This window comes from Rhinopithecus roxellana, chromosome 4 (genome assembly GCF_007565055.1).
Source record: "Rhinopithecus roxellana isolate Shanxi Qingling chromosome 4, ASM756505v1, whole genome shotgun sequence".
Lineage (NCBI taxonomy): Eukaryota > Metazoa > Chordata > Mammalia > Primates > Cercopithecidae > Rhinopithecus > Rhinopithecus roxellana.
The window spans coordinates 25552818-25570379 of record NC_044552.1 but is presented as its reverse complement, the minus strand read 5'-3'; the positions used below and the strand labels follow the sequence as shown (position 1 = coordinate 25570379).

Here is a 17562-nt window from a genome sequence, read left to right as displayed (position 1 = left end):
ATCCCTGCCCAACAACGCAAGCACACACAGTGGTTTGCTGTTTTATCATCACATTTTTACATGGGGCATTCACTGGGTGTAGAGGCTGGCCGCAAATACGATGTCCCGCCGTAGCAAGGTAGCCGCTGTCTCCATCTTGGCACCCAGCACAGGCTCTCCTACTAGGCGGGCTGCCCCCCGCAGTGAGCGACACATCTCAGCCAGGCGCTGAATGCAGCGGACCACCAGGCCCTCGGGGGTCCCTGAGAGCCCTGCCAACTCGGAGAAGGGCTATGGGGAAAGTAGGGTGAGAACTGGATGTGCTCACCCTGGGCAGGCTCACCTCAGCCAGCCGTCTGTAAAATCCCAAACCTCAGGTACTCACCATGCCCCGGGCCCACTCATACACAACCTCGACTAGCCCAAAATTCAGCTCGCCCACAAATTCCTCCACCGTCTGGTTCAGGCCACAAGCCACCTGGACCTCACCAATCCGCTTGGCCACAGCCCGGACACGTTCTATTCCCTGCAGGGAAGAAGGAGAGATTAAGGCCTGCCTTCTTGCTCCAGGAGAGGGAAGGACCAGATCAAGGAGGTAGCCATTCCCATCCTCGGGGCACTTACAGGGCAGCAGGGGGTCACCTGGGGGACTACCTGAGGCTGGAGGTCAGGAATGCCACAGCCCTGGCAGGGAGAAAGGGGTGATATCCCCTACCTGCTTGAGGGTATTTGGGAGCTGATCCCCAGCATCCCCAGGGCTCTGGCAGACCAGGCCAGAGAGCAAGGCAGCAATCTCCTCAGGCCGCAGGGTGCTTAGTGCATTGTCAAACATGAGCTCAGTGAGGAGCAACTCATGGCTGCTCATGGCACAAGCCACCCGCCCTGCCAGCTTCACGGTGCCCGCCTCGTCCACGTAACCCAGGGTTCGGAGCACCTGCAAGAAAAAGAGTGGGCAATGGACACACTGCTATCCCCTAGCCCCCTGCCCCAACCACTGCCCCGCCCACCTCTACTCGCTGGTGGTACTCAGGAAGCAGCAGCAGTGACTGATCTGACAGTAGGAAGCGCAGCCGCTCCATCTCCTTCTGTATCTGCATTCGCTCTCGCAGCTTCAGGTACTGCAGAGAGCCACCCGTCAGCCTTCTCCTTGCCCCTTAGCAGGGGTGGACTGAAGACAAGGGCTGAGATGGGGGTGGTCGGTCTACAGGGAACCACAGAGGAAAAGCCCCTACTCCCAGCTCGGGAGTTAGCACCCAGGGTCCTACCTGGGCAGGAAAACGGGGGCTGTGTACACACTGAGCCCCCCGGATCAGCTCCTCCAGCTTCCGGGCCCGGAGCCCACCCTCTACAACTGACACATCTTTGAGCTGCAGGTCATTGACAGGGTCAAGGGTGGGGGGTCCAGCTGGGTGAGCCTGAGCCAGACGCAGTAGTTCCTGGACAGCAGTGGTCACAGCTGCAAGGGGAGGATCCTTCCTGAAGAGGGAGCAGATCTTAAGATCTGGGATGGCCGGGCGCGGTGGCTCAAGCCTGTAATCCCAGCACTTTGGGAGGCCGAGACGGGCGGATCACAAGGTCAGGAGATCAAGACCACCCTGGCTAACACAGTGAAACCCCGTCTCTACTAAAAAAATACAAAAAAAAACTAGCCAGGCGAGGTGGCGGGCGCCTGTAGTCCCAGCTACTTGGGAGGCTGAGGCAGGAGAATGGCATAAACCCAGGAGGCGGAGCTTGCAGTGAGCTGAGATCAGGCTGCTGCACTCCAGCCTGGGTGAGAGAGCAAGACTCTGTCTCAACAAAAAAAAAAAAAAAAAAAAAAGATCTGGGGTAAGATCTTCTCTCCCACAGAAGCCCCCCTCAGGCTGTGGGAGCCTTCTTACTACAACCCCCACTTCACAGTCTCCCTTAGGCTGGAGGAGCCTCCTCACTACAACCCCACCACTTCATGGTCTCCCTCAGGCTGGGGAAAACTCCCAGACCACTGCCCCTCCCCGCTTCTACATGCCCCTCTGGAGGAAAAGGGCCTCCCTAGCATCTCTGACTTGAATTTTGGCTGCTGCCTCTTGCTGAAGTCCTCCAAGATCTTCTCCCCATTCACCCGGAGCACTTTGGTGGTGATGGCAGCCATATCTCCTGGCTGGAGCTTGACCACGGTGTGGTGACAAGGCCCTGTGAAAAAGGGAGAGCAGGGCAGACCTTGCCGTGGACCCCAGGCATCCCTGCTTATCCTGCTGGCAGAAAACAGGCATCTGCCACACTCTCACCTTCAGGCAGGAACAGCTTGAATCCCACGAGGTCATCTGGATAGGGCACCTCTGGAGTGGCCGGCCCCCTGTTCTGTGGGTCCTGGGACAAGGGCTTATCACACAAGACCAGGGTTGTGAATACTCTGCTGGTGGAGTTCGAGGAGACCTGGGGGTGGTCAGAGAGGCCAGGAGAGCGGGGTGTGAGGAGTAGACATCAAAGGCAGGGACCAGATACCCACCCTTGGGCATGAATCAGGAAGCAACCATGCAGAGCTCACCAGTAGAGAGGGGCGACCCAAGTCAAGCGATCAGAGCAGACTTCTTGGGGTGGTGGGAGGAAGGAGTGAGCATGATGTGGTGATGGGAAGGGAGAGGGTGAAAAGGAGGGCAACAGGAAAATGAGGACCCTGTGGTGATGCAACCTGCCCTGGCCAAGTGGGGAAAATGGAGAGACGGCTTGCTCCCTCCCACCCTCTGGAGTCCAAATTCCCATCACCCTCACCTGTAGGATCACTCCCAGTGCGTTGCGATGCTCCTGATTCTTCACAACCACCACCCTTCCTGCTGAGAGAGACTTCAACCCGTTCACAGACTCCATGATGCGTCGCTGAAGAGCAGGGACAGCACACAAAGCACAGATGGGAGGAGGCATCACAGGGACAGACACTTGGACTAAGTCTAATAGCACCTAGAGTGACACAATCTCCTCCTCCCTTCTCCTATCACCTCCTCAGCACTCACACTTGCTCACCTGAATCATGTGCTGGGTCTCTGTCAGTTCCTCCCCCCAGCCGTAATATTCAGGCAGGTCGACCAGTTGGCCAGTCATGTCAGGCTCCTCCAAAGACCCCAGCCTCTTGGTCAGTTCGGCCAGGGCTTGTTCATGGGCCTTGGGTGGAAGCAGGCGGAAGCTGTGAAAGGGGAGTCTCCAGGCCCAGTCTGCCACACCCCCGACCCTCAACACACTGGCCCCTGGATGCCCACCTATTCCCAGCCTGGCTTTGTCCAACCTCCTGCTCCACATACTGGTTACCCAGGCTCCTTACCTTGCTGTCCTTGCGGGAGGGAAACTCGGAGAAGCTCCTCTTCATCATGTCCTCCACCCTGAGGGCATCCACCCGCAGCAAGTTGAGGATCATAGTGTACGTGAGGCGGAACTGGGACTGCAGCTGGGATGGCTTCCCCTGGAATCAGGTCAGAGAAGTCAGTGAGATCAGGGTGGGACCTACTGCACCCCAGCCAGTCTTCTGGACTGGGCCTACTCCCATCAGACCTGGTCCCAGCTCTGCAACCATGGGGCCTTTGATAAACCACTTGCTCACCTCTTCTGTAACATAAGGGAGCAAACTGAAATAAATAGACTCAAAGGCCCCATCTAGCTCCGTATTCACAGGGGAGAAAACTGGAAAAGATAGGCTTCAATCTCATCCTCGGATTCACTCACTCCTATCTCGGCTTCTCCCAGGCAAAACAAAAAAGTCAGAGGAAGCTGGGTGCTGTGGCTCACACCTATAGTCCCAGCACTTTGGGAAGCTGAGGCAGACAGATTGCTTGAGCTCAGGAGTTCAAGACCAACCTGGGCAACACAGCAAAACCTATCTCTACAAAAAATAGAAAAAAAAAAAAAAATTAGCCAGGCATGGTGCATGTGCCTGGAATCCCAGCTACTTGGGAGGCTGAGATGGGAGGATCACTTGAGCCTGGGAGGCAGAGGTTGCAGTGATCCAAAATTGTGCCACTGCACTCCAGCCTAGGTGACCCTGCCTCCAAAAAAAAAAAAAAAAAAAAAGAAGAAAAAGAACAAGTCAGAAGAGAGGAGAATGGAAGACAGAATCCAGCAAAGGTCCTGGAGCTGGGGCCCTGCCCAGGATGCTGGGTCACTCACCATCATCATGCGGTGCAGGTCTGCCATCTCGGGCACTCGGCCCTTGCAGAGCAGGATAACGGTGCCTGTGGGGTCCAGGCCCCTCCGCCCTGCCCGGCCTGCCATCTGCACATACTCCCCAGGGAGCAGGTCCCGGAAGGTGGAGCCATCGTGCTTGCGCATGGAGTCAAATACTACTGTACGAGCCGGCATGTTTACTCCCATGGCAAAGGTCTCTGTGGCAAACAAGACCTGGGACAGAGGAGAACAGAAAGGATCAGCAAAAGCTCTACATACACACGCCCCCAGCCCTGGCCAAGCCCACCTTACTTTGTAGGCACAAGGCACCAGCCCAGTTGTTACTTATGGGATCTCATCGAACTCTCCAGGCAAATCTATGGGGTTGGTACTATTGTTTTCCTCATTTTACTTATGTAGCTACTTATTTCTATTTCTTTCCTTTTACCCCCATATCCCATTCCCATTCCTGACTGCAATCATTCCAATGTATCCAACAAATATTTTTATATAAATATGATCTTATAGAACATGTTTTCTTTTGTGAGCCTGTAGTTTATAATTCATATAAAAAGTGGTTATATATCTGATTTTTTGTGGCTTCTTTTTCTCCACCTAGTGTTTCGACATCTGTCCATGTTCCTGTGGTCACTGCTTCCAACTGCTGCAGAACACTCTACGAGTGCATCCCCCACACTAACTTTCCCTCTCTCCCAGTGAAGGGCACCCTGGTACTACCAACACCCTGCCACCACAAACAAAGGAAGGGTGTAAATGTTCTCTCTCAGACCACGGTGAGAATTTCTTGGTGATATATACCCAGGAATGAAATATAGGCTCAGAGTATGATATACCTTTTGTTTATTTGTTTGTTTTTGTTTTAAGATGGAGTCCCACTCTGTCGCCAGGCTGGAGTGCAATGGCGTGATCTCGGCTCACTGCAACCTCCATCTCCTGGGTTCAAGCAATTCTCCTGCCTCAGCCTCCCGAGTAGCTGGGACTACAGGCGCACGCTACCGTGCCCAGCTAATTTTTGTATTTTTAGTAGAGACAGGGTTTCACCACGTTGGCCAGGATGGTCTCAATCTCTTGACCTCGTGATCCACCCACCTCAGCCTCCCAAAGTGCTAGGATTACAGGTGTGAGCCACCATGCCTGGCCAATATAGTTATTTTGTCTAAATATTGCCAGGGTGCATTCCAAACTGGCTAGGCATCCTGTACAAGGATTCCCAGAACCCTGCAACTTCCTACAACTCTGGCAACACTGGGCATTAACTAGTTTCCTAAATTTTACCAGTCTAATAGCTATAAAGTCGTATCTTGTGAGTACTTCAATTTGTATATTTCTGATTACTAATAACTTTTCAAATGCTTGCTAGCTTCCTGGGTTTCTTTTCTGAGACCTACGTGTTCATATCTTATGCATCCCCATTTTAAGATGAGAAACCTGAAATTCAGGAAGGTGAAGTAATTTGTCCAGGATGATACTATGAATACATGGTGGACCTGGGATTCAAACCCAGGTAGTCTGGATCCAGAGCCCAGGTTCTTAACCACAGCACTGGCCTGCCTAAACCTCTGCCCCTCTGCCCTCTGGGCAGCCCCTAAGCAGGTAACAAGCACCAAGGAGTCCCTTTCCCACCACCACATGCACCTTGACCAGGCCACGGCTGAAGAGCATCTCCACAATCTCCTTGAGGATGGGCAGGATGCCGCTATGGTGCACACCCAGGCCACGATTCAGGAGCTCTGACATGTGCAGGACCTTTGGTGGGAGGAGGCCCATGGTCAGGGATGGAGTCTCAGAACACCCTATCCCTACCAGTCTGCTAAATGTGTACATGCATACACACATACACACACAGATGCACCTGGGGCAGCTGGCGATCAGAGCCACGGAGGCGAGCAAGGCAGCGCTGCAGGAAGAGGTGGATCTCACTCTTCTCTGAACTGGTGGTGAGGTCAAGGGAGGTGAGGCCTGAGGCCTGCTCATCACAGCGGCCCCGGGAGAAGGTGAACACCACCACAGGCAACTGGGCCCGTGTGCGGAGGGAGGCCAGGAGGGACAGGTACACTCCGCGGTCCTGGAGAAGGAAGGAGAAGGGGCAGAGGTTGAGTTCCTGAACCAATGAGAGGTGAGCTAGTGTTAACTGGGGCAGTGCTCAAAGCTCAAGTCAAAACCCCTGGGGAACAACGAAAAAAAAGATGGGAGGAAAAATGGGTGCTGGCAGGTACAAAACCCTCCCAGTTCTCACCTGTGCAGGACCCCCCTGATGTGTGGGCTGCTTGGCCCCAAAGGTCTGGGCGTGTTTGCTCATTCTCTCCTTCTTGGCCTCCACAGCTGCATAGTACCTGGGGCACAGGGAGGGGTAGCCGTCATGTCCAGCTAGGGACCCAGCCCTAACTCTTTCCCCCATCTCGGGGCTTACCCTTTTGTATGGAAGGCTCCTCGGGAGTCCAGCAACAAAAAGAGTTCCCCCTGGGTCTTGGAGCTGTTCCCTGTGAAAAGATAGTGCTCCAGGGGCACGGGGCGGGTTACAGTGCTAATCACATAGATCTGACGACGCTTCAGTCGCCTGAAGGAAGGAGAGGGTAGCAAGTAAGAGATGGGAGTGTGGGAAGGAACCCACATCCCCACCCCCTTCCCTACCCCTCCAACTTTACCCAGTCTTTCCTGAGACCCAAAATGGAAGGCTATCCCCCAACATCCCATTCCATTTCAACATGCAAAGTAATCTAGACCCAAAGGGGATCCCACAGCCACCAGGTGGGACATGTTCCCCAGCGTCACCCCTAAGGCCTGACCACTCTCCTTGCTGTGGTAGACTTAGTCCTCCCACCCCAATCAAGGAGTACTGTAGCCCCCTTCAACCAGGCAACCCAGGACACACGTCTCACCCAATCCAGTCAGCAAACTCAAGGGCGTTGGGGACGGTGGCACTCAGAAGGATGATAGAAACGTGGTCAGGGAGCATGATGAGCACCTCCTCCCACACGACCCCACGCTGGGCACAGAGAGGGAAGAGAGATCACAGGAGGGCAGGGGCTGCCCTTCTGCCCCTAAAGAGGCAAGGGATTCCATATGGGGGTAAAGAAAGCAGGAAGGTGCCCTGAGTGTGTAGAATAAGGGAGGCGCTCAACTGGTCCCAAAGGAAAGGACTGCCGGCATCTGGGGAGCCCAAGGCCCTTACCTCGGCATCGTTGATATAGTGAACCTCATCAAAGATGACCCACTCCAGGTCCCGAATAACATCTGAGCCACTGTACAGCATGGAGCTGGGGAGAAGAGGCCAAGGATTGACTCCCCAGTGGCTCGTCTCCATCCCCTCTTCAGACAGCACACTCTCCACAACAGCCACATCTTCCCAGCCAAAACTCCCCTGTATTGAGTGTCTATCTCTCACCGAAGGATCTCTGTGGTCATGATGAGGCAGGAGGCCTCCGGGTGCAGTTGCACATCCCCAGTGAGCAACCCCACATCCCCAAACGTGTTTCGGAAGTCCCGGAACTTCTGGTTGCTCAGGGCCTTGATGGGCGAAGTGTAGATGGTGCTGGGGAAAGAACATGAAGTTAGCCAGTCCCTCTGCAGACTCATGGCCCACGCCTCCTCTCCCACATGGAGCTCTCACAGAAGCATGCCCCAGAAGCTTAGTTGCTCCTCTTCTTCACCCAAACTGCCCTTACATTCTCTTTCATGATATAACCCCAGAACAATTCTGTCCCCGACCCCTTCCTAAACTAACCCAGGTCATTCTTCTAACCTTTCTCCCCACCATGCCTTTTCATTTCTCTCTAGGCTCTTGTCTCAGTCTCACCCCTGAACCTCTCACTTAAAGGACGAGTTAGAGAGGTGGGGGAAGAGATGAGATTTTCAAAGGCTGTAGGAGAAAATGGGGCTGGCTGGTGAAGGGGGAGGTTGGCGAAGGAACTCGTACCGTGTCATGTGTTTCTGGGCCAGGGCAATGGCATATTCAGCCACAACTGTTTTTCCTGCAGATGTGTGAGCTGCAACAAAGACAGAGTCATGCCGCTCCAAGTGCAGGATGGCCTGTTTCTGAAATACATCTGGCTCAAATGCCCACTATGGGAGAGAGAAATAGGCAGGAGCTGAAGAAAGGAGCAGAGCCTTCCTGCCTCCTGCTCATGGAGCACACAGGGCAGGGGGATGAAGACCAGAGCCAGCCGAGGCTAGGACTAAGGACCAAGACTGGCCTGGGATGGATCTGACCTCTGACGGATAGAGGAGACAAGGGGTCGGCTGGGAGTGTGACCCAGCAAGAGGTAGAGGAGCATGTGATGATGGGGCCAAAGTACCTGGAAGGCTGGCTGGGGAATGAGGCGATAGAAATCACCAACGGGGGAGGTGGCATCCACAGGTATGGCCCACTGCTCCTGAGGTGGAGGCTCTGGGGCTTCTGGGGCGGATACAGCTGTGGACGCTTCCTGGAAGAGTCAGGGGTAGGGGTGATAAAGATACAACCAGAGGGCTCTCGATTACCACTCCTCCCAAAAGATGTCCCTTTCTTCCCCAGACCCATCCTAGCCAGCCCACATCCTGGTGGCAAGGCTCTTTCTTGCCTCCACTATGCAGAACCACCAACCTTCAACACTAGGTCCTCCAAACTGCTTGCTCGGGCCAGGGGAGTACTGCAGGGAGAGGCTGAAACAGCGTCCCTTCTGGAACCTCCTGGCTGTCCCACTGCCTCATTCTCATCCTCGTCACCCCCACCCAAATCCAGAGGCTCCAACAGATAGCTAAGGCTTAGCAGTCCAGGCGCTGGAGTTGGACGATCTGAGGAGCAAGGCAACAAGGTCAACCTCGTCATGCTGACATCTCTGTTCCTTAGGAGAAGGACATGATTTCTCCTACACCCCACTCAAAAACCAAAACGAACCTTTTGGTGCAAAGTCCATGCCTTTCTTGAAACCAGGTGGAATAGTAAGAAGATCTGTAGGACAGGGACATGGAATCAGGGTCACTGCACACTGGTGAACAAATTGTGTACGTTATATAAACCTAAAAGATACCATTTACAGGACAGATGCTGTAGATGGGGATGTTTGCTATGACACTTTCCCAACAGATGACAGTAAAGGTTGTTATGGACAGGATATCTTTTTCTAATTTTCTCAGAGGAATGGGAGGGCTAGCAGCAGCCCACTGATAGCCTGGGCTCTTCCTGCTCAGGGCTCAGACTCAGAGCCCTACCTTACCTTTCTCAAAGTCTATCTCCTCCTCAGCCTCCTCCCATGTGTTCAGATCTGTTATGGTGGGTTCATCCATCCCCCCTGGGAAGAGACACGACAGGAATTCATGCGATGAGGATAATACGAGATAGGTGGGGAACCCTTCCCTGGAGATTAAGGACACCCTCTTCTACCATCCCATCTCCACAAGAGTCACCTGGCCAGAAGGGATACTGAGTTGGATTTCCCCATAAGGACTGGGAGGCTGGCCCTGGAGGCCGGCGAAGAGACAAGGAGGTTGTGGCCGAGAGATTTGTGTTCTCCAGCAAGACCTAAAGCAAGAGATCAGAGCTCCAATGAGGCTGAGCTTGTCTCCGACCACCTCCCCTTCTCCCCAACTCTGTTTCTTCTGACCCCTGACCTCCTACCTCTTTGTAACCCAGTATCTGGCCTGTGGTTGGGTGTCTTTGGGCCTGTAGGTCAGATGGGACTGGGGCTCCCAGGACAGCCAAAAGAGACCAGGGATCCGTCTTCCTCTGCCATTTTCTGGAGAGAAAAAAAGTAACTTTTGGGTCTTTTTTCTTCCTCTGCCCCAGCTTCCTTCAGGAACCCATCACCCTAGTCTAAGCCCCTCCAGACTCCTCACCGGGCTGAGTGCTCCACACCATGCAGAGGCAGCCAGGCTGGGGATGACAGAAACAACTGTTCTGCTTCTTGCTGCAGATCTGGGGCACAGGGAGGGAGGCCATGGGGAAGCTGAAACAAGGGCAAGATGAGAGGCATTAGGTAAGGAAAGAGGGTAAAATGCAGACAAAAGAGGTGATGGGATTTGTGTTCAGATCAGAAATGGTAGATGTGTCAAACAGACTAGGACAATCAGGCTTGGCCAAAAACCACCCGCTACTGAATTACCTGGGGCAGATTTTGGATTTCAGAAACATGGAGGCTGGACCTAGGAATCTGCATTTTTAAAAAGCTCCCCTGCTAGTCATGAAGCACATGAAATCTGAGACTCACTGATTTTAGAAAAAGGGATCCCAGACCTAAGGATGAAGAGTTGGAGGCTCAAAACCTAGCATCTCAGTCACCAAGTGCCCTGGTGCTTGGAGACAGAAGGGAGCTCCATGGAGAAAGAGCAGTTCTTAAAGCAAAAACATCCCCAGGACTCTCTGCTGTCTTCACATGGACTGCAAGTACACTAGGCTGGAATCTGTCCAACACCCGTTCAGGCTGGGATGGACAGGAGTACAGGCACAGATGAACAAGGTTAAGCTAGAACCTACTGTGAGGAGGGTGAAGGAGGTTTAGACTCAATGAGGGTCAAAGGTTAGGGTCAAAAGTCACTCACGCTGCTCTCTGGAGCTCCAGGCAAGTTCAGCAGCTCCCAGCGACCCGTGCATCCGAGCTCCACGGCCCGAAGGGGTAGGTCCAGGGGATCTGGAGGAGGTAGCACTACGGGGAAGAGTCAAAAGTCAAGGGTCAAAGGTCATTCCATGTCTGCTACTCCGTTCCATTTCACTCCCCTCCCCCTCACCGAGTCGCTCTGTCTCCATCATTCTAGAGCCACAGCGGCTGCCGAGCAGCCCGGAAATGCTGCAAGTAGTCCCTGCGAGGTAAGCCCCGCCCCGGAACGGGCGGAAGTAGAGACAACTTCCGGCACGGCCCCGCCGAGAGCGTGAACTATCGCTGCGGAGGGGCAGACCTGGACCGGTGGAAGGCCGGGCGGAAGTGCGTGCCTGGGGCAGCCTTGGTTACCGCGTTTTCCGCCCTTCGTACGTCATCGTTGTGAGCCCGCTATCAGCGGCCAGCGCGGGCGCGGCCGGAGACCGTGGGGACCGCGGTTGCCGCCCCCTCAGGTAAGGCCCTCTACTCCTCACTTTTCGGCCCCTTTTTTCATAGCCCTTTCTCTCTTCTTCCTCTTTGAGTTGCTCTGAGGGCGCTACGCTGGCTCCACCGCCTTCTCTGCCGTTCGAACCCCGCCGCTGTCCTTACCCCAGCGAGGGTAGGGGGGTCGGGTGCCATCGTCTTGCCGACGGAGTGGGTGTTTGTCCCTCCCTGAGCCACATGGTTCCTCGAGGAGCTGGTGTCTGTGATCCCTGGAGACAGGAGGGAATGCTGGATGATCCCGACCAGCGGGAGCTTGGACAGCATCCTGGTTTAAGCAAGGAGTAGGGAAAGCCAAAGGCAAGAGTAGGCAGACCTGAAGGGGTGGAGTTGGGTACAGTGTGGACGGCGTGTGAACCCCGGGTGGTAACAGGGGAGAAAGATGTCTTGGGCCCTGCCCCTGAACCAGGAGCCACCATGTTGGTGATACCCCCCGGACTGAGCGAGGAAGAGGAGGCTCTGCAGAAGAAATTCAACAAACTCAAGAAAAAGGTGAGGGACTGTGTGTGGGCATGGCCTAACCTTTCACAGACTCTGCACTCTGAGAAGATCTGGGGTGAGTGTGAGCGAATGGGGAGGTTTTTCTGGTCCATATCTAGAGACATATCACCCACCTCACAGCGTAGCTTCGAGAGGTGGGCTTTCCCAAGCCGTGGTGTGGACCTTCTGTCTTTTCTATGCAATCGGCCATGGGATTGTCTTCCTTTCCAATGGCTCTTAGTACCACCTGGGAGCTGATGATCCCCAAGTTTGTTTTTCCAGTTCTATCCAATGTCATACTTCAGATATCCAAAGTTGAAGCTATCATCTTTCTATTCTTGATCTTCCAAATAAGATTGACTACACCAATTCTGCCACGTGTTTGGACTCAAAATCTCATCTCTGACTTATCCGCTATTTGCATAGTCAAGCATTTGCCAAGTCTTCTTGTTTCTTCTTTTGAAGCAATTTTTCCTGTTTATTCTTCATTGTGTATTCCCCCGAGCAGGGCTTTATTGACATTCACATGGGCCATTGTAATAGTCTCTCAACAAATTTCTCAGTCTTTTTTTTTTAACAGACTTCTTCACTCTTGGTCAAACGATCCATTGAAAACACAAAATTCTGCTCTCTCTGTTTCTCAAAAACCATAAATGGCTTCACATTGTCTATATAATAAAGCCCCAAAACCTTAGTTTGGCAGCCTTGTCTAGTAAAGTAGAACTATTCACTACTCCCAAAACATGCATTCCCAAAGCGTTCTTACCGCTGCATGTTTGCCATCCTGTCTTCTTTTTCTAAAATACCCTTCTCCTCTCTGTGTCGTGCAGAGATACGGGGGAGGGCCTAGTTTAGTAGCCATTAAACATCAGAAAATCTTACTAGCTTTCAGCTATGAATAATCTGCACCTCTTATCGTATTGCTAACTCACTCAATTTATTTTTATTTCTCAGACTATAAGCTTCTTGAGGGTAGGAACAATGCGTTAGCCTCCTGGATATCCCTGTTACAAAGTCATGTCTGGACCTCTTTCAATATGCGGGAAATAGATGGATGAAGCCTCCAGGAAAGGCACATAGACTTATACTTACTTGCAGCTTATATCCTAAGATTCTAGTCCATGATCAAATTCTTTGTCTTCAACCTCAAAAATCTAACACTCTGGAAAACCTCTGGGTTCCATGGTTTGGTTAGATTAGGAATTTCCAGCATCATACATGATCTAGGGGACCAGAAGCAAGAGGCAGAGCACATCAATGCACCATTCTGAGGGCATCAAGAAAGATGGTCCCTGGAGTGATGTGCCCAGGGGCCTTGGGAGAGGAACTGGCTAGGGGCTGGCCCTCACTGACCTCTCTTCTCTCACCCTTGTTCCCAGAAAAAGGCATTGCTGGCTCTGAAGAAGCAAAGTAGCAGCAGTACAACCAGCCAAGGCGGTGTCAAACGCTGTGAGTGACAGGGGAAATGGGGATGGACTGGAAGTGGGCAACGTGGGGCTGACTTTCATCATGGCCTGGTCAACATAATGCCTCTTCCCCTTATCACTCCAGCACTATCAGAGCAGCCTGTCGTGGACACAGCCACAGCAACAGAGCAGGCAAAGCAGCTGGTGAAGTCAGGAGCCATCAGTGCCATCAAGGCTGAGACCAAGAACTCAGGCTTCAAGCGTTCTCGGACCCTTGAGGGGAAGTTAAAGGTGAGCACAAACAGAAGGATTGTTTAGAGGGCATCCCTCCAAGTTGGGTTTGGGGAAAAATATGCATACTCAAGCACTGGCAAATTGCTGTACCATTCTGAGTTCGCCTCTCAAATATAAAATGAAAAAACTAGATGACTCCTGAATTCTCTATTTTACAAATTCTGTAGTTCTGATCCACCTTGGATTGGAGCTCTTGGAATATGTCGCTCTAAGGGATGGAAAGGGCAGAAAATGTTATCAGATTCAAGAGAGGTTCAAGTAAACTGAATACATAACATATCAAGTCACTTATAAAAAGTATCAGCCGGGCGTGGTGGCTCATGCCTATAATCCCAGCACTTTGCGAGACCAAGGTGGGCAGATCACTTGAGGTTAGGAGTTTGAGACCAACCTGGCCAACATGGTGAAACCCGTCTCTACTAAACATACAAAAATTCGCAGGGCATGGTGATACACGCCTATAGTCCCAGTTACTGAGGAGTCTGAGGCCAGAGAATCGCTTGAACCCAGGAGGCACAGGTTGCAGTGAGTGGAGATCACACAACTGCACTCCAGCCTGGGCGACAGAGCAAGACTCTGTCTCAAAACAAAACAAAAAAGCCGCAATGGCAGGTGTGGCAGTGGCTCATTCCTATAATTTCAGCACTTTAGGAGGCCGAGGTAGGAGGATTGCTTGAGCCCAGGAATTTGAGACCAGCCCTGGCAACATAGTGAAACCCTATCTCTACAAAAAAAAAAAAAAAAAATACAGAAATTAGCCAAGCATGGTAAAGCGCATCTCTAGTCTCAGCTACTAGGGAGGCTAAGGTGGAAGGATTGCTTGAGCCTGGGAGGTCAAGGCTGCAGCAAGCTATGATTGCACTATTGCACTCCAACCTGGACAACAGAGCAAGACCCTGTCTCAAAAAATAAAAACAAATAAATAAAACCACATAGTCAAATAAGAAATATAAATAGTATTAAAAGGAAAGAAGAGATCAGAGGAAATCTAGAAGAGGGTGAGGGAAGAGGAACACCTCTGTTCCATGGTTGGGCAACCTCCTGCTCCACACTGAGGTAGGTCTCTCACCTCTCCAGGACCCCGAGAAGGGACCAGTCCCCACTTTCCAGCCGTTCCAGAGGAGCATATCTGCTGATGATGACCTGCAAGAGGTAAAGGCTCCTAATTTCTGTCCCTGAGGGGTTGGGAATGGAGGAACATGAGAAACTAACTTATTTTGGACCACATGTTAGCAACTAGGAATCATCTTAACTGTTCTTGGTCTCTTTTACAGTCATCTAGACGTCCCCAGAGGAAATCTCTGTATGAGAGGTTAGAGAGTAGAGATAAGACTGGGCCCACTTGGCGGGGTTGATTGCCTGAGTCCTTGGGTGGTTTGGGCTGTAGGAGCTGTGCTATTGAGGGAATATTGAGTCTCCACAGGGTCTGAGGGGAGAAGGTCAAACCCCCCTTTGATCTTCAGTCTGCTTCTCCCCAGCTTTGTGTCTTCTAGTGATCGACTTCGAGAACTAGGGCCAGATGGAGAAGAGGCAGAGGGCCCAGGGGCTGGTGATGGTCCCCCTCGAAGCTTTGACTGGGGCTATGAAGAACGCAGTGGTGCCCACTCCTCAGCCTCCCCTCCCCGGAGCCACAGCCGGGACCGCAGCCATGAGAGGAACCGGGACAGAGACCGAGATCGGGAGCGGGATCGGGAGCGGGATCGAGACCGGGATCGAGAGAGAGACCGAGAGCGGGACAGGGATCGGGATCGGGATCGGGATCGAGATCGGGACCGGGAACGGGACAGGGATCGGGAGCGGGAGCGGGATCGAGACCGAGACCGAGACCGAGAGGGTCCTTTCCGCAGTGAGTGATCTTGGCTGGAGGTCAAGGTGACCTTAACTGAGGTTTATGTGGGTCCTACTAAGTGTAGTGCGGGATGGACTATGTCTTGTGACTGTGATTCCTGCTCCCAAAGGGTCGGACTCCTTCCCTGAACGGCGAGCCCCTAGGAAAGGGAATACTCTCTATGTATACGGAGAAGACATGACGCCTACCCTTCTCCGTGGGGCCTTCTCTCCTTTTGGAAACATCATTGACCTCTCCATGGACCCACCCAGAAAGTAAGGATGACAACAGGGCATGATGAGAAGTCCTGGGCGAATCCTGGGGTGTGAGACTTGAGGGAGGAAGCTGCCTTCCCAGCAGCCACCTGTGATCACTGGGTTTCGTTGGGTCCAGAAGAGCCCCTTGGCTCTCCACTGACCCTGTTTTTTCTTATCCCAGCTGTGCCTTCGTCACCTATGAAAAGATGGAGTCAGCAGATCAGGCCGTTGCTGAGGTTGGAACTTCGCAAATCTGTTCTTCCCATCGCTTCTGCTGTTCTCATGTGTTCTCATCAAAATACTAGATGCCAGGAAGAAGTTGGTTCCTCTTGATAAAGAAAGTCTCTCCCTATTCACACAGAAAAACTTACATTCTCAGATTCTTTATTCAGTCTACTCCTAGGATAGCAACTCCTGGAATAGCTTCTTTGGTTTATCTGTAATGTTTTCCTCCCCATCCTCTGCCTCCCCTCTTCTGCTTTAGCTCAACGGGACCCAGGTGGAGTCTGTACAGCTCAAAGTCAACATAGCCCGGAAACAGCCCATGCTGGATGCCGCTACTGGCAAGTCTGTCTGGGGCTCCCTCGGTAAGAATGGGATTTTCTTTCCCATCCTCTCCCCTACAGCACACTCCTTTTGGTTCCCCCACACATCCTTGGGTTTCCTAGAGATTATCGAGGTCAGAGTGTGTGCAGAGGCTGTGGGAATGGGAAGGAAAATTTCAGATCCTCTGTTACTTAGAGGTAAAGAACGGAGAGAAAAGGATTGAGAACAGCTTCCAAAGCAGCGACTGGAACAGGGAAGAAAATGGGAGCTGGAGTGAGATTGGTGAGAAAGATGAGTGTCTCATGGGGCTTGTTCATTTTGAGATGGAATAGAGTGAATTTAGTAAGTATTCAAAATCAGGGGTCTGGAACTCAGGTGTGAGGTAAGGAATGAAAACATAGATTAAGTCATCTGCATCACAGGGTGGCTGCCAAACAGTAGGATCATCAGGGATACTGATTTCGGAGAAAAAAAAAGACCCAGGACTAGACTTGAGTAATACTCAGGGACTATGTTAGGAAACAGGACTGTCCACCTCACGCCCCACATGTCTCCAGCTCTCCTGACATGTTAGGCTAACGTTGAGCCTAACGTTAGCAAAGGAGACAGGAGGAGGGGTCAGAGGGCCGGGAGCAGGACCAGAGGGGCCTGGGCCACTGAAGCGAAAGGACACATGCTTTGAGAAAGAGGGAGTAGCCAGCAGTGTCAAGGTACAGAGATCACAGGATGGGAAGTGGGTGGGAGAGATTCTCTCTAGCTCAAGGGTGGTGGGGATGGAATCTTTGGATGGGGTGAAGAGAGTAACATGTCTGGTGGAGGGAGGAAAAGAGGAAGGGGAAGAAACAGCTAGAGGCTTGAGAGACAATGGTGAGGGCCAAAGCTACACGCTGGATGAGTTCTGGTGGAGCTAGTAGCATTCCTTAGTATGAGTAACCCATTTACCTGAAAGTAGATTTTCCTGGGAAAGGAGTGAGCAGAAAGAAGGACTCAGAGCAACAGTGGCCTTTCGGGCAAAACAAAGGAACTAGAGTTGACTAGCATGTCAATAAAGGGCTACAGAGGTTTTCTAGTTTTTAGCTTCTGACATACTGACTATAAGTAGTGGGTTAATGTCATTTATATGTCTCAACAATGACATTTGGGATTTTTCTAAGAACAAAACATTCATCAAAATGTCCACTTACACTCTCCTTGGCCATGGGTTGGCACAAAGGAGCTAAGGAAAACAGGCCATCCTGGCCACCAGAGGGCAGCATGGAAACTGGGTTTCCAGGGGCCAGCAGCCAGGACTGAGGTGGTCAGGAGTCAGCCTCAGGGTCTGATGTATGATCTCCTTTAGACCTTAACTGTTCCTCTCCTCCCTCCCTAGCTGTCCAGAACAGCCCTAAGGGTTGCCACCGGGACAAGAGGACCCAGATTGTCTACAGTGATGACGTCTACAAGGAAAACCTTGTGGATGGCTTCTAGGGAACAGAGCTGGATTCCTTGTGCCTCATATGCCCCAATGCTGGTCTCAGTAAAACACTGAGGTGGAAGCTTACACATCTCCCTCAGCCTCTGGTTTTTCAGCA

The 17562-nt window shown here is 52.2% G+C and overlaps 2 protein-coding genes across 4 annotated transcripts; one reads left to right on the top strand and one right to left on the bottom strand.

Annotated features, from left to right (window-relative positions):
- Positions 1–33: 33 nt before the first annotated feature.
- On the bottom strand, positions 34–10959 carry SKIV2L (Ski2 like RNA helicase). Of its 3 annotated transcripts, XM_010383324.2 has the most exons (28): positions 10831–10959; positions 10645–10748; positions 9943–10052; positions 9725–9842; positions 9514–9628; positions 9324–9398; positions 9005–9058; positions 8711–8901; positions 8424–8552; positions 8045–8190; positions 7514–7660; positions 7301–7385; positions 7008–7114; positions 6539–6685; positions 6365–6461; positions 5981–6193; positions 5764–5874; positions 4111–4341; positions 3272–3409; positions 2977–3114; positions 2728–2832; positions 2244–2391; positions 2022–2148; positions 1245–1455; positions 987–1097; positions 695–913; positions 365–505; positions 34–270 (listed from the first exon to the last, which is right to left on the bottom strand). In XM_010383324.2, exons 1-28 carry the CDS (start codon positions 10850–10852, stop codon positions 70–72), a joined length of 3741 nt encoding a protein of 1246 aa, XP_010381626.1. In that variant the 5' UTR covers positions 10853–10959; the 3' UTR covers positions 34–69. The 3 variants fall into 3 exon arrangements, 2 of the variants coding, with proteins under 2 accessions (XP_010381626.1, XP_010381627.1); XR_004056720.1 differs by lacking the exons at positions 34–270; positions 365–505 and having other exon boundaries at positions 770–913; positions 987–1160; positions 10831–10947; XM_010383325.2 differs by lacking the exons at positions 34–270; positions 365–505; positions 695–913 and having other exon boundaries at positions 987–1147; positions 10831–10947.
- Positions 10960–11017: 58 nt separating this feature from the next.
- On the top strand, positions 11018–17531 carry NELFE (negative elongation factor complex member E). Its single transcript, XM_010383322.2, has 11 exons — positions 11018–11152; positions 11590–11672; positions 13040–13109; positions 13212–13357; positions 14438–14512; positions 14635–14672; positions 14839–15206; positions 15319–15463; positions 15627–15681; positions 15930–16032; positions 17361–17531. The coding sequence occupies exons 2-11, from the start codon at positions 11598–11600 to the stop codon at positions 17456–17458; spliced, it is 1173 nt and encodes a 390-aa protein (XP_010381624.2). The 5' UTR covers positions 11018–11152; positions 11590–11597; the 3' UTR covers positions 17459–17531.
- The last annotated feature ends 31 nt before the right edge of the window (positions 17532–17562 follow it).